We start from the raw sequence: 15,991 nt of genomic DNA, 5'->3' as shown, positions 1-15,991 counted from the left end.
ATAATGAAAGTATTGCTTCCTACTTCATCATTCTGAAAGTTTCTTCTTTAATTTATACTTACTTCTTCCACTTTTATCAACCAAACACGCCCTCTGAGTACGCTTACTTAACTCGTCAACTAAGAGCATCTCCAATAGTTTCTCCAAAAATTTCTCCAAAATGGGGAAGCAAAAGTCATATTCTCCAAATTATTTTTGCTCCAACTCCAACAGCTTCCCCATTTTGAAGAATCCTGCATTTATTACAATAATAAAAATATTCTACATCCCTATTTTGGGATGCTCTTTATGCATTGGAACTTCCCCTATGGTTTTTTTTGTAATTACGGATTTTATTTTATATTTATTTTCTCCTCCAACCCGTTTTAAAAAAACGTGCTGCATTTATGACAAAGCTCTCCCCAAATATTTGAAGAATGCCCCAGATTTGGGGAAGACTCCCCTTTTTTTCTCCTCCATCCCTATTTTGGAGAATGGGATGAGGAATCTGTTGAACCTAAAAAAAAGCTTAAAATTCTCCAAAAGTGAGAATACCAATAAAATGGGGAAACTGTTGGAGATGCTCTAACAACACCTTCATCTCTGCAATGATCATAATTTGAGGGGCGTGTATCGAAATATTAAAGAGTGGAGGGGCTAACACGAGAAAGGACCCTATTTTCCAAAATCCCAATATTATACTCTGCCGGCTACTACACGCCGGTCCAATCACGCACCGGTAACCTCACCGTACCCACCTGCACCCCCTCTCTCGCTCGCCCCATTTCAAAACCGAGCCCAGAATCCCCTCCCTCTGCGGGCCCCCACCAAACGCCCAAAGCAAATTGAAACCAGAAGCGACATCAAAATCGCAAAGAAAAGGACCCAAAAGAAAACCCCAAGATCTAGAGAGAGAGAGAGAGAGAGAGAGCAGCAAAGAGTAACCAACAAGGGATCGGCCATGGCGACGGAGAGAGAGAAGGAGAGGGAGGCCGAGCTCGAGAGCGCCATGTACACCAACTGCCTCCTCCTAGGGTTAGATCCGGCGATCCTCGGCAACGGAGCAAACGGCACCGCTAGGGTCGGCCATTTCCGGCACTCAAACCCTAAAATGGGCGAGCAGCTGCTCTACTTCCTTTTGTCCGCCCTCCGAGGCCCAGTGCAATCCGCCAAGGCGAGTATTTGTTACTGTTTACCTCTGATTCTGATTGAATTGGCTTCTGATTGTCTGCTGTTGTTTGATTTTCGTAGGATTTTGATAAGGTGTGGCCGATATTCGATTCAGCGCAATCGAGGGATTTTCGGAAGGTGAGGGTTTTGGCTTGTGATTGTTTTTTGGGGGAAATGTGGGGTATTTTGTGACTTTTTTTTTGGGTTGGAAGATTGTGCAAGGTATTATAAGTGAGCTGGAGTCGCAAGGGGCGCTGCCGAGGAGTAATTCTAGGGTTTCTTCTCTTGCTACCTGTTGCGGGACGAGGTTAGAAGTTTAGTTAATTCGATTCAGTTTCCAATTTTGCCATCTGAAATCTGGCAATTTAGTTCTTTTTTAATCCATAAGTGGGATGCTTAAACATGTCAATGAAGTAGTGAGCTCATCTCTTGTCTGTGGATGGACTGAAAATGGGAAATTTGTTTTCAACACCTTTTCCTTGTAGAAGGGTGTAGCCTGTGGATAATAACTCTGCTTCAGAAAGATTTATTGAAATTTACCCAAATGTTTATGACTAATTATGGAGAATGTGTGGTGCGAAATCCTGTTAAAGGCAATATGCTTGAGTGAAGTTTTAGATGAAATTTAGAACCAGCAGTTTTGCCTTCCAGTTACATAGTTATATGTGTGATCATGTCAAATTGTCATTATCCAAAATAGAAGTGATTTTATGAGACAATTTTCATCAACCTTAAATCATAGTGACGACCGATTTGCAGTATTTGATAATGTTTATTAGAACAAGGGAGCTTGTTACTTGTTAGTGATGAGCTTGACATGCTATGTAAATCCAAGTATTTTCCCGCATGTTGACAGTAGCTTATCGATGATGTCCACATGCTATAAAAATCTGTAGTTTTGTTTACACTGTCAGACTATATAAAATTTCATATTTGTGATTTTGTGTTAATCATAGATCAATGAGGAAGCTATTACAGCAATCAAGTTGGGGATTCTAATAAATTGCCCTAGAATTTGATAAATCCGAATAGTTTATTGCGCTTTTACTGTGCAGTATCACTTAAAATTTTCTAAAACTTCTGGAAACAATTTGTGTTGGGAAACATGATTCCAACTTTTTTTGGTTTTCTCAACCACAACTAGTCTAGTTATCCCGTTGTTCTGGTAGTATATGTTGATGGCTTACAGGCAGCAATACGGCAATAACATGGAAGTTCCCTGTATTTCTTTTTTAATTCTGAAGCATATCATGCCCAATAGTTTTCTCCTTCCACCCTAAGTGAAATCTGAGCTTTTTTCCTGCTTTTGATTATAATCTTTAGTAAAAACAGGAACTTTCTCTCTACGTCACAGGCAGAGCCCTTATGACCACTTTTGTTCTTCTAGTTATTCTGGCATCAAATTTTTCTTGGATTTATTCATACGTTTTGTTACTTAGTTGTCAGTATTAACATCAGAGCTTACTATACAATCTTTCTTCTTAGTTCATTTTTTTCACCAAGCTAAGGAGACAGCTCTACCTCGAGTAACATTATGCTTTCTAGAAATGCTTTTGATTCTAGTATTTTCCCCTTCCTTCAATATTCACTGCAAATGACCTTTCATATATCAGATACATCTTACACATCTATTCTTATGCTTTATTCAACAGGGTCGCGAACCTCGTGCTCCAAATTGTATCATCATGTTCTTTACCGTTCTTGTAGATCCAGCACGCACTCTTTTTGTGATGTTCCCCTATTTTTCTGTATTATGTAGTCCTCCATTTAGTTAAAATAAAGGGATTTATTCCTACTTCCTTAACTATATGCATTTTGAGTTCGAAAAGGTTGATAGTGCTTGAGTTTGTGTACATTCACAAGAAAACAACCAAAGCTATGACTAGTTAACTGTAAAACTTATTGCAGGCTTGCAGCTGATGTGTCATGCCCTTGTTAGAATGCGCATCTTTGTTTCTGTAGATTAGTGGATAGTGCGTGATGTCTTCGTTCTTCGTAAATGATCTGTTCGTTCATTTCCCTATTTTATGATCTAAACCTTGATTTTCATTATAAAATGTAGGTTATGTTGTCTTAAACTATAAAAGATGAGTTTCTTTACGTGTTCTTTTTTGTGTGTGTGGGATATGTACGGCTCAAGAAACATGTGATACACACACATATTGTTTATCAATAGAAAACATAATATATATGCTCTTTACTGGTACGATTGTAGTAGACAATTTCTAGAGCAGAATGGTGAGAAGCTGTGGGATCTGAAGGAATTTAATGAATGTTTTGTAAAGCTACGAGAAATAATAAGAATACGATTTTTGCTGCTTAGACTTAAGTGTTCTTCAAGTAGATGAAATCAAGGGAGATGATTGAATAAGTATAGTAGTGGAGCAATTAAAGTGGTTGTGACTCTGGAGTTTTTATGATCATAAATAGCTATGAATTTGTAGAAAAGTCTTAAAAAACAGGTACAAAATTGGCAATGTTTTATTAGCTATTATGTTGAGAAATTAAAAAAAAAAAACTTGTCCAATAATTTGTGTAGTAGAAATGAGAAAGTAAGATGGACGGATAAAATACTATTCGCTTTGTTTGGCTATGGGTCATCCCAACTCATCAAGTGCATACTTTATAAGTCCTTTGACTATTAAGGAAGGTAACAACTAACCGGGAGTAACTTTTTTTGGGTTTCGGGGGAGGGGTAAAAAACCCACCACGGAAATGGATTAATGATTTGGAGGAAAGGGAGGTTGCCCTTTGGTTGTTCAAGAATATCCCTTCTTATAGCTGTTAACTCCTTTCTCATCCTTTCCAATCTTAAGCATTTATGGTGGATACCGCTTGATGGGGGGTGCCCCAATTAAATGCATTTATGAGAAGCTAGAACTTTAGAATTAAACACAAGTATATTTATAATAAGCTAGAGCTTGAGAAGAAAAGAGTGAGGGAAAACTAATCAAGATGGTCTAGCAACCCAATAAGTGCCTTATTTAGTTATTTAGGAAAAGTAATAGGATTATAGTTCATTGAGAAATTACAACTAGCTGTAGATCTCAAGAGGCCATAAATAGTAGGAATAACGAAAATGGGCTTTTAGATACTAATTCCCTAACCAGATGTCTAATTTGAAATAGGTCTTTGCTCTCAATAGACGATATTATAAAATAGGTCCCCGAGTTAGTTTCAATTAGACCAAATAGGTTCCTCTAGTTAAAATATATTATTTTAACCTATAAATAACTAAGCTGCATGTTATCCCTCTTATGCTTTTAGCTATTGTTAGTGCTACTCTTGTTATTGTTGTCCGTTGCTCCTCTCCAGCATGCTACAATCGTAATAGTCTTTCACTATGTTGTGCACCCATGACCTTTATCGAATGGTTATAAATGCATCCAATCTTTTTCTTGTTATTCCTAGGTCCTTCATCTTCATCAATTCTCTTACGATCTATTTACTTTCTAGTTTGTGTGCACCTCCCCCACATCATCCTTGGTATGGCGACTGGATCCAAGATAGAATAAGAGATGAGTTATGAGGAGTTGAGACTGTGCTTGGGAGGAACAAAGAGAGAATTAACTCGGATAAGGTTTATTTTGGTGGATGTTTAACAGAAAACACGATCTATATGATGTAACTCAAACAAATTTGGGACTTATATTATAATATCATGTTTTTAGGACATTGCGTATCTTTTGGGGGCTAGTACCTTAACGCCTCCTTTGTTATGCGGGAACCTAATGAAGTAAGGATGGAATGAAACAAGGAATGGGATGGCATGAGTGTGAGAATGGAATGCTCATTTCCATTTTGACGTTTGGTGAGATTAGAGAATGAAGCGGGAATGCAAATCTTTTTATTTTTAGTATGAATAATTAATATGTAATTTGGAAATATTTGTTATGTATTTTAAAATTTTCATTCGCACTTAAGTGAGAATGCTCATTTCCTACCAACTCATTAGGAATGCTCATTCCCAAAAAATGTGGAAATGAAGGAGAAGTGGGAATGAGCATAATAGCTTCCAAAAGGATTGCGCGTTTGGTACACATGAAAGAGAAGTGAGAATGAGCAGCTCATTCCCACGTGCCAAATGAGGCCTAAAAGCCCCTAAGAAAAAGCTGATAGTATCGGCTGTTATGCTGACAGACTGGATAACCCTTATCAGGAATGAATAGAAGTAACCATTCTAAAAGTTTCGGATGAAGGGCCTTATTGTTGCTGCCGTCTTCGTGCACAGTGAGTATTGTTTGCCTTCAACTTCAATTTTCTTTGTTTCTCTTTTATGACTACTAAGTAGTCTTGTTTGATTTATTTTTCCGTAGATTGCAACAATTTCTTGTACTTCAGAAAATAATCTGTATTTGGCTTTCTGAATCTATGTCCTAGTCAGGTGTTGCACGCATCATGCCATATTTTTACATTTTGTTAAGCTCGTCATTAAAGTGTAAACTCATTTCAATGCAGGTTTGTTGAGCTTCTATGGCAACTTTCTGTGCATGCTTTACGAGAAGTTCACAGGCGGACCTTCGCTGCTGATGTAGCTTCAAACCCACTGCCTGCTTCCCTGACAGATGTTTCATATTTACATGCAGCTTCTCTACTTCCTGTAACTAAGGTATTCCGGATTTACTTTATCCTATTTTTACACATTGTTGATGCTTTCCTTTTTTTTCATACACTGTATCTCAACAGGCTAGGATTGCTCTTGAGAGGAGGAAGTTTTTAAAGAATGCAAATGCCGCTGTTCAACGGCAAACTGCCTGGTCAAACTTAGCTCATGAAATGACTGCAGAATTCCGTGGGCTTTGTGCTGAAGAGGTGGAAACTAACATCTATCTTTTCTGGTGATTTGTTTGGTTGATGCTGATACCTACGCTGTATTAATATCCATACGCGTTCCATTCTACTCTATTAATGTATCTAAAATGATGGCTTTTGTTTCTGCAATACGCCTACTGCTTGTTCAGGCCTATCTGCAGCAAGAATTAGAGAAGCTGCAGGACATTAGAAACAAGTCAAAGCTGGAAGTGGAACCTTGGGATGATCGTATATCTAGTTCTTCAGCTCAGAACTCGCATCTTGTGTCTAAGGCAACTCGACTTTGGGAGTCTTTACTAGCTCGCAAGAGTATGTACACAACTTATTTCAATCTTAATTATGTTTATTTCCTGTGGAGCTGTGATATATAGATGCTTATATATGCATCTTCTAATTGTCAAAGTTAAAGAAATTTGGATATATTGCCATCACAACAAGCATTTATGATGGATAGCATATTATGCTTATGTTGTGACTTGTGAATTAAGTGACACAGTCAAAATTTAGCATAACCAATCCTGCTAATGAAGAAGTTTGGTTGAACTTTTAGCACCTCGGAATTCAGCATAGAAAGAAAAAACTTGCAGTTTGAAGTTGAATCGATCACTAACTACTCTTTCAATTAAATAATCTAGAATAATAGCTTGGTTGTGAAAGGACTGTTCTTTTTAGCTTAATTTCAGAATTGTGCTGGGTTCGCATTTTTTGACTGAAGCATAATACATGTCAGACAACACAATGTAACTACTATAACTTTCTCTGGGAGATGATTAGGTAAAGATTGTTTCTTGAGGATTCCTTATCTATCTTGTTGCTTTTCTCTTGAAGAGTTTCTGATGTTCCCTAGAAGGGAAAGTATGTATATGGTCCTAATTTCTGCAAATTTTCTCTGTGATAAATGCATGTTCTTTGAAACAGGTTGATCAATGTAATCAACCAGTTTGTATGTGGACATACTTTCTTCTTCAATGTTAACCAGTTTGTATGGGAACATACCCTTCTTTGCTTCTAAATTTCTTTTCCTCCTAAGTCTCTTATGTATTCTGCATCAAATTCAGCATTTCATTGCTTAATTGTTGCACTTGTCACTTCAGGATATATGAATTATGTATTCTGCATCAAATTCAGCATTTCATTGCTTAATTGTTGCACTTGTCACTTCAGGATATATGAATTTTTTATGCATCATTTCCATTACTCTTTCATTGCTTAATTGTTGCACTTGTCACTTCAGGATATATGAATTTTTTATGCATCATTTCCATTACTCCTAAGCACTAAATACAATCTTTTAACTTCAGATTTATTAGCATTTATATCTGGCAAGTGATCTGTCATTAAATTCAAGTTCCATCGGCCCTTCCAAACTGAGAGTGGACCCTAAGCTTTTTGGAAGATGAAGGATGCTGAGTGGTGTCTTGCACTTTTCAGGAGTCCTAATTTAGTTCTTTATGCTGAGTGGATATATTGCCATCACAACAAGCATTTATGATGGATAGCATATTATGCTTATGTTGTGACTTGTGAATTAAGTGACACAGTCAAAATTTAGCATAACCAATCCTGCTAATGAAGAAGTTTGGTTGAACTTTTAGCACCTCAGAATTCAGCATAGAAAAAAAAACTTGCAGTTTGAAGTTGAATCGATCACTAACTACTCTTTCAATTAAATAATCTAGAATAATAGCTTGGTTGTGAAAGGACTGTTCCTTTTTAGCTTAATTTCAGAATTGTGCTGGGTTCACATTTTTTGACTGAAGCATAATACATGTCAGACAACAGTGATAATCCTGATTCCTGACTTTAGATGACTTTATTTTATCTGATGACATTTTATTCCAATGTAACTACTATAACTTTCTCTGGGAGATGATTAGGTAAAGATTGTTTCTTGAGGATTCCTTATCTATCTTGTTGCTTTTCTCTTGAAGAGTTTCTGATGTTCCCTAGAAGGGAAAGTATGTATATGGTCCCAATTTCTGCAAATTTTCTCTGTGATAAATGCATGTTCTTTGAAACAGGTTGATCAATGTAATCAACCAGTTTGTATGTGGACATACTTTCTTCTTCAATGTTAACCAGTTTGTATGTTAACCAGTTTGTATGTGAACATACTCTTCTTTGCTTCTAAATTTCTTTTCCTCCTAAGTCTCTTCTGTATTCTGCATCAAATTCAGCATTTCATTGCTTAATTGTTGCACTTGTCACTTCAGGATATATGAATTTTTTATGCATCATTTCCATTACTCTTAAGCACTAAATACAATCTTTTAACTTCAGATTTATTAGCATTTATATCTGGCAAGTGATCTGTCATTAAATTCAAGTTCCATCCGCCCTTCCAAACTGAGAGTGCACCCTAAGCTTTTTGGAAGATAAAGGATGCTGAGTGGTGTCTTGCACTTTTCAGGAGTCCTAATTTAGTTCTTTATGGGATACAACCCCCTAATGTAACTGAGTTGGACTACGGTTCATTGACTATTTGCATAGAGCTAAAATTATCATCTGACAGTTTTTGTTTAAGTCTAACCATAAACAGCATATGATTAATTTCTGACCTGAAACAACGGAGACCATCCATCTTTGTGGTGTAGGCCATGGTAGACTGACTCAGTTAGTGTACCTTGGGTATGGGAGCCAGGGAATCTACTTTTTCATTCAGGAAATTTACCTGAAAGTGGTCTCATGATGGTTGTGGATGTTCAAAGTATGAGTTTTGGTATTGCTGTTAAATCACATATAACGGTTGTATTACCAAGTGACTCATGAAAGGTTGCGGTTTTTCTTTTGACTATTTCATATTGATGAGTATATTTATCCGGATAAGAAAGTTCTTTGTTTTCAGTTGTCTTCAAAAGGTTTGTCTTTTAAATATGGATAGTCATTGAAGAAGCAAATTATTGAAGAAGCAAATTTGAGTATTTTGGTGTCCTTTCTGGATGAATGTGATGAAATATGGTCATTTAAGTTTTTCTACTCTAGGCTGACATTTTTGTGATAATATATGAATCTAGATAACATGAGAAACTAACGTCCAAGAGCATGTTGGATACATCATACTTAACAGGTACTGCATTGTCTCTAATCAATTACTTAGTGAGAGAAGAATGATGAGGGATTTAAATAACTGATGTTACTTTGTCCTTTTTGGTTACACAGGTTTATCTTTATTATTATCATTTTTCCTGCTCAACTGATTATCAATGTTGACCAAGAAGCTAAAATCAGGAGAGGGATATAGCAAGCTATATGTCAATATACTAATGTTATATCAGTTACTAGTCTGAATTTACATGAGTTATACTTGTCAGATCCTAGACCTTGATACCTAATGCACTTCATTTTCAGGTCAACATGAAGTTCTTGCATCTGGCCCCATTGAGGACTTGATAGCCCATCGAGAGCATAGGTTCTGGAGATTTCTTGAGAAGTGATGTGTTTGTTTTCATCTTCTGTTTGGCATTTTCTCATGCTTCTTTCTCAACAGGTACCGCATCTCAGGAACATCTTTGCTTGCTGCGATGGATTTAAGTTCACATGTTCCTTATTCAGATGTACTATCTGTTCGGACTGGTGAAATATCTCCACCAATAGATAGTCGTGAACCAGTAGATCCTCTTCAACCTCAAGGGAGTCATGATGCTCTTCCTAGAACAGAAGATAGAAGTGGAAGAGTTCACCCCACTGTTGATGTAGCTGAAGTTCTTAGACGTTGGACTCATGCATTACAGCGTATCCACAAACAATCACTTCATCTGGTATGCATTTTCTGTTTCTTTTATGAATATAATATGACGTTTTATATTACTTGCTGTTCCAATTATTACTTATAAATATACTAAAAATAATTTTCAGTGTAACTTTTCGTTATCAATTAAACTTTGAAGAACATTGCTTTCACAATATTCAACTATGAGGTCATAGATTCTGAATACATTCATTCACATGTTGGTAGCCCTTTTGGAAGAGGCACCATAAGGCTACCATACTCAAAATTTCGTAAACATAATAGTAGAGATACGTCGTGATCTTGATCACTTTTTTAATGGTGATGTTTTCATTGATTCGTTTGCATTACCTTTGGTAGCATACTTGATTCATGTTTATAAGGTGAAAGATGCACAATAACAAAGCATTTATCCCAAAACTCTGGGGTTTACTTCATGTATCCATTTTCTCCGTTGAGCTTTGTAAGGCCATTTCTTTTTTACACTAACAATTGGTATCTCTCTTTTTACTACCTTGGTCCATCTTCATTTAGGTTTACCACTAGGCTTTGTTGTTTGATCAATTTCATCCACTTACTCTTAACCGGCACTTCTATGGTCTCTACCGCATATCTCCAACCTCTCCGAGTTGAGTCGCTCTTACTTCTATCCTCAATTAAATCAATTCCTAACTTCTTCTAAATGCATTTGCACTCATCAAAAAAAAAAAAGAAAAAAAAAAGAAAGAAAAGAAAAAAAAAGAAAAAAAAAGATCAGTACTCGTGACACTATACAACATTCTCATTTTCGTTGTTCTTGCTTTTTTGAACATGTTCCTTATCTGTCCATTTCTCTGATGCATAAGACATGTCCGGTTATATAGCTGTCTTTTAATCTTTTTTCTCTTCAATTTTATGGGCTTGACAATTACACAAGGCCTGAGTTTTATTTTAACTGTCCCAATTTTACTTCTGTGAGTTGCCATCCTCTTCTTGTAGTCATTACATTCTTGGTTTTAAGCAATGGGAATGATCACACCTTGATATTCCTTGGCCAGATTAGGTTAATTTCTTCTAAGTTTTGATGAACTTATATTTTATATAATTTTCTTTCATCCTATTGATTCCAAGCCCTTTAGGTTCTACAATTTATCTCTTCTATCTGCTAATTATCTCTTCTCTAACTGTGTCTTGAACATCGATGTTTCTCATCAATGACTAACACAAAGAGGCTGGGACTTTACGTAGATTATTTGTACTGGTCTATGGTGATAAGGGATGGTTTTGTCTCTCATCAATTATTCTCATCCTACTTCTAAATCTTAGATATCCCATAAATACAATTACTGTGTGCTTGTTTTTTTCCTAAGACCTTCCACATATCTCCTTATAAACTTATTTAGATCAGCCCAAAAAAATTTATGATGTATGTTGTAAAGAAGTTTATAAATCTCGGATGTATTTTCAAGATACGATTATATCGAAGTTTTTGTAAAGAAGTTAATAAATCTCTGACGTATTTTCAAGATAGGATTATCAACAAGGATATAATCTCTCATCAATGATCCCCAAAACATACATCCTAGTTTTCTACACCATAGATTGAAAGAAGTTTATAGATGTCTTTTGTCTCTGTGGAAGCCCAAAAAATATGTCATATATATTCTTATTTCAGTTACCTCTTCTCCTTATAAATGTCTGTTCTGTATCTCTTCAGTTATTGTTTTACAAATCCATACTCGACCTTCCTCTTGATCAAATTTATTTCCGGTTATGATTGAGCCTTTTCTTTAAGCCTTCCCGGAATTGCTTTTCCTGAAAGTTCTGGTATTGGACTTGTAACTTAGTTTACATGACTTTGCACAACTGTATATTTCCTTCATTTTAAAATGTTACCTATGCTTATTTCAAAAATGTTACCAATGCACCTCCTTTTATTAAGTATTTTCAAGCTTTCTGATTACAGTACTTGTCTTCTCCCAAGTGCTTCCAAATTTCAATAGATATCAATATTCAAGAAAGCATTATGTGGGACCATTGATTGAGTGTGCTGCATGGTTTGACTCCTGAAAAAATAATCCAGAAAAAGGGAAAACAGGTAGCGGCCTAGCAGGAAGGTGGAAGAAGAGAACAGAAAGTAGAAGAAAGAGACGAGGAAAAGGATAGTAAGGGGAAAAATTCAGAGCTTAATTGACTTTACCTACTATAATAATATGCAAGCCCAACTTAATTTCTTGATTCCTCTCTTTTCTTTTAAATTCTCGTGGAAGTTGATCCAAAAAAGTATAATATAAATTTAAGAAGCACTTGTACGTCGTTAAACCAAGTTATGGATCATATTAAGTTCTAGCTAACCCGCTGTATTAATTAATGTGTTTATAAAAGAACATATACATCTTAAATTTTTTAGTGGGCCCTATTTGTATAAATTACATATGATTCTTTGTATTTCATCGATGAGAATTCTTTTGATTTCACCCATGTTCCTTTGCTGAGAATCCTTAGGATTACAATCCAAAAGTGTTTTCTGGGTTCCACATTAATATTAACTAAATTGTTTTATTTGTTCTGTTATTGAGAAACCATTACTTTCATGACCATCGGACCATGAAGTTCTTTTTTATATTTATAGTAATGGTAGGCAATAATCTCCCATTTTCCATTGATAAGAATTTAACAAAACATAGAGCCACAAAATGAACCACTTCTCACAAATGCAGAAACCACACAAATGCCACAATGGCAAAATACTGATAGTGAAGCTTGGTAGAAGAGATAGCTAGACAATTTTTTGTTATTGTTGTTTGTTTACATATTAATTCTGGATAATTATGAATTTTGCTATTATAGGCCAAGGCTAACGATGGAGAGGGCCCAGAACTATTACGCTGCGCATCTGATGGTTCTACTAGTGGACATGCTGAGTCCCTGGAAGCAACTCTAGCTGAACATCGGCAACATCTAGCTAGTATACAAGTAAGTGGATCCTCATTTGCAGCTGTCTTGTCCCAAAACTAATCCACTAGAGCCTGTAATGCAAAGGGTAAAAAATGACCGAAAAGTTAGTTCGGGTGTCTGTATAAAACAGCTAGGCAATCATACCTTGTTTTCTAATATTTCTCTGTGGATAAATTTTGGTGGCCTCATCGTGCAATGCCTCATGATTTAAGCAATTCTAGTTTTAGTGCAGTGGCTCATAACTGCAGTAGGTAATACTTTATTACTCGGTCCACCAAGATTGTTTTAAAAATGTGATAGAAAATGGTATTGATTAGAATTTTATTCAAGAGGGTGTACCAGGTTAAAGAGACTTCTATATGAACAAGAGTTTGTTGCTAATGCTCATTTGTGAAAATAATGCATAAAACTGGAAGTGGAAGAAGGGATACCATCTTTATGAGATGCAATCTGGAAAATGTCTGAGATTAAAAAATAAATAAATCTTTATTGAGAGTGTAAGAGACAAAAGGAACAACTTTGATTCATATACTAGGAAGGAAATTATCTTGAAATTTTTGCCTTTTAAGTTTTAGGTTTATGCCATACCTTAGAGATGGAAGCAATTTTCTGCATTGTTTTTACTTCTTCTAGTTACTGAGGGTAGAAAATTTTTAGTGACCCTACTTCATTATATAGGCTATAAAAACATCATAACTAGTAAGTCATAGAAGGAGAGGAATGAGAGTTGTAACATGTCGTGCTAGAACATGGTTGTTAAAAGATTGATGATTTCCATTTTTATTTTGACGGGATATAGGGGCTTATCAACCAACTTAAAGAGGCAGTTCCAGTGATGCAGAAGTCAATCGCAGATCTAACAGAAGAAGTCAACAGCATATCTCCTTGTACTATTGATGAATACAGTGCAAGATCGAGCTCACCTGTCCAGGCACAGAGTAGCGGAAGATCTCTCGTAAGATCTCTCCAAGCAAGTTGTGCCATTAGCTTATGATAGTTGTAGTGGCTTTTTCCTCTTCAGTTTTCTCCTTTATTTTTGCTCCTAGTTTTCTGCAGATTTTACATTTTTATTTAGCAATTCATTTTTCTGAACAGGAAAGTAGTAATGATGAAGTCAACGAGATGATTTCTAAACTAAATTCCATTCAACTTGAGAAGGGTACAAGTAGTCCTGCTCTTAAACTCCCTCATTTGTTTAGCTTAACACCAAATTCATCAGGAAAAAGTATGCACACACCAAAACGGCAATCTATATCTACTCAATCCATACGGTCAGAAAGTTTGGCAGTCGGGAAACCGGTTGATCCTCCATTTACAAATGATCACAGTACATCACAAGGTTGGTCATTCTGGATACTTGTGAAAATAAACTAAGTTCCTTTGCAGATTCTGTTTAATAACACCAATCCGCAACAAGCATAAACTTTGAGAAGCTTACTCTGGACTCTTTAACCTTTTCCTTCAACTTGCACAGATAGTGATAGTTATTTTGTCCAAAACCTAAGGCGTTCAGTTCGTGAAGCTGCTCTGTTGAAGCCAGTGAACAACACAGAGTCGTCAGAAGACAAAAGCAGTGATGACGGATCTGAGCACTTTTTTATGCCCCTAGCCACAGGGGTAACTAGGAAGGAAGTTGATGCAGCTCCAAACCAGAGGAAGCAACGACTGTTTGCTTCTCCACAACAAAACCGTGTCAGCAAGACCACTAAGCTGCAGCCTTCGAATCTCGAGAGCCCATTAAATTTTGTTTCTGATGTATCAAATGATTCCAATGGGTATGAAAACCAGGGGAATGGATTTCCGACAGACTCTGTCTTGGGTTTTTCAGGCTCTACTCCACAGAGTACATTTCCTGGCTTCAATGAATCTACGGATCAAGTTTTCTCGCCTCCCTTGCTAATGGACTCGTCATTCTTCCCAGATGCATATGAGGACTTGCTTGGTATGTTGAACTTTTATGCCCTTATTTTCTATAATTGTTGATGTACATCACACCTGATCACCATTATATTGCGGATATGCTAATTTGCTAAGTTATTCCAACAACTTAACTGGGCTTCTGTATCTGTCAGATACTTTTTGCACCCGTACCCAGCTACGACACTCCTCAAGTATATGCGTGCATATATTTGGACGTGTACTCAATTATATAATGTATGTTTTAATTTAAAACACTCGTCATAAACTTCTTGGACGTATATCTTACACTCCACAACCACTTTGTGCAACTTGCTGGACTCGGGTTGGGTGTTTCAGGCTTTCAGCTCATACCCTGTTTAGAAGCATGGTTTTAAAAGGTTCTTTGGGTATCTAGTTCAAAAACAAACGCTGTGCGAATTTATAATCTATTTAATAAAAGAATGTTAAAACAATAGGAATTTTAGTTATTATAACGTGTGAATGAAAAATAATAATATAGATCTCATGTAAATTACAATTTCAATATGTATATATATAGTGTTGTCCTCCCGTACCCTAGCTTTTACAAATTTGTCATGGACCCAAATCCGTGCAACATAGCTGATATGTTACGTACTTCTGAACAAGTACTTGTCAAATTACGGCTTCCTGACTGCTCAGTGTTTTGTTGCAGCACCATTATCAGACACTGATGCTGCTTTAATGGAAAAATGAGTAGAATTAGGAGGTTCAGTTCAGGCTCTTAAGGCTCGAGGAGAGCACCTTGAGATTACGATTTTTCCTCTGACAGGGAGATGACAATGTGTTTGTACCTATATGTATCGGTCACAGAGACACACTGATGCTTGAGTTGGAGGGGCTCACGGGTTTGCCTGTGGAGGCGGCTTGGGATCGTGCAGATTGTTAATTGAGATTGGGTTCTGTGTGTATTGGTGATCCCCGTTTTTGTATTTTATTGACAACAGTTGTAATTGTATTGTGATAATCCATTCTCTCTTGTTCAGATGTCATTTTTTTTTTCTTGTTTTTACATGTTAAGTGTTACAAGGACGGTAAATCCTGTATATTGTGGTTATGGAGACGTATTTGTACACGTTGTTGTATAGAGGCCTGGAGTTGCATTCCAAGGATAGATCCCGTCAGGTGTTGATTCTTATCTACAAGGATCCTGATCGTGGCAATATCAGCATCTGAATTTTTCAAGCGAGATTTTTATTTTTAATTGTTAATTTTGCCCCGCTGTTTGGGTGTAAACACTTGAATCATAAACTTGATGCCCCGGACACCAAGCGGACGTGGAGGTCATGAACATAAACTTGCTTGTCACATTATCCATCTTTGACTCGCACGCTTGCTTATTTCTGAAATGTCCACTTCAAGTATTTAATAAGAGAATTGATGCCTGCGTTCTTGAGCACAAAATACTTGTTACCGATACACATCGCA

At 36.4% G+C, this 15,991-nt stretch overlaps 1 protein-coding gene across 1 annotated transcript; it reads left to right on the top strand.

Annotated features, from left to right (window-relative positions):
• On the top strand, window positions 729–15,672 carry LOC109830510 (AUGMIN subunit 6). Its single transcript, XM_020397781.1, has 13 exons — window positions 729–1,153; window positions 1,231–1,287; window positions 1,362–1,456; window positions 5,608–5,758; window positions 5,836–5,961; window positions 6,111–6,270; window positions 9,310–9,370; window positions 9,449–9,719; window positions 12,518–12,643; window positions 13,425–13,580; window positions 13,721–13,964; window positions 14,100–14,567; window positions 15,219–15,672. Exons 1-13 carry the CDS (start codon window positions 941–943, stop codon window positions 15,257–15,259), a joined length of 2,169 nt encoding a protein of 722 aa, XP_020253370.1. The 5' UTR covers window positions 729–940; the 3' UTR covers window positions 15,260–15,672.

Source organism: Asparagus officinalis, chromosome 2 (genome assembly GCF_001876935.1).
Source record: "Asparagus officinalis chromosome 2, Aspof.V1, whole genome shotgun sequence".
In the NCBI taxonomy this organism is placed as follows: Eukaryota; Viridiplantae; Streptophyta; class Magnoliopsida; order Asparagales; family Asparagaceae; genus Asparagus; species Asparagus officinalis.
This window is presented reverse-complemented; position numbering and strand designations above follow the sequence as displayed.

Bases quoted from the DNA above. Each gene is read 5' to 3' on its own strand.
- LOC109830510 (XM_020397781.1), top strand. From the start codon at position 941: ATGGCGACGGAGAGAGAGAAGGAGAGGGAGGCCGAGCTCGAGAGCGCC. The intron at 1,457-5,607 runs GTTAGAAGTTTA...ATTTCAATGCAG, and splicing joins GCTACCTGTTGCGGGACGAG to GTTTGTTGAGCTTCTATGGC. The intron at 14,568-15,218 runs GTATGTTGAACT...GTTTTGTTGCAG, and splicing joins TGCATATGAGGACTTGCTTG to CACCATTATCAGACACTGAT.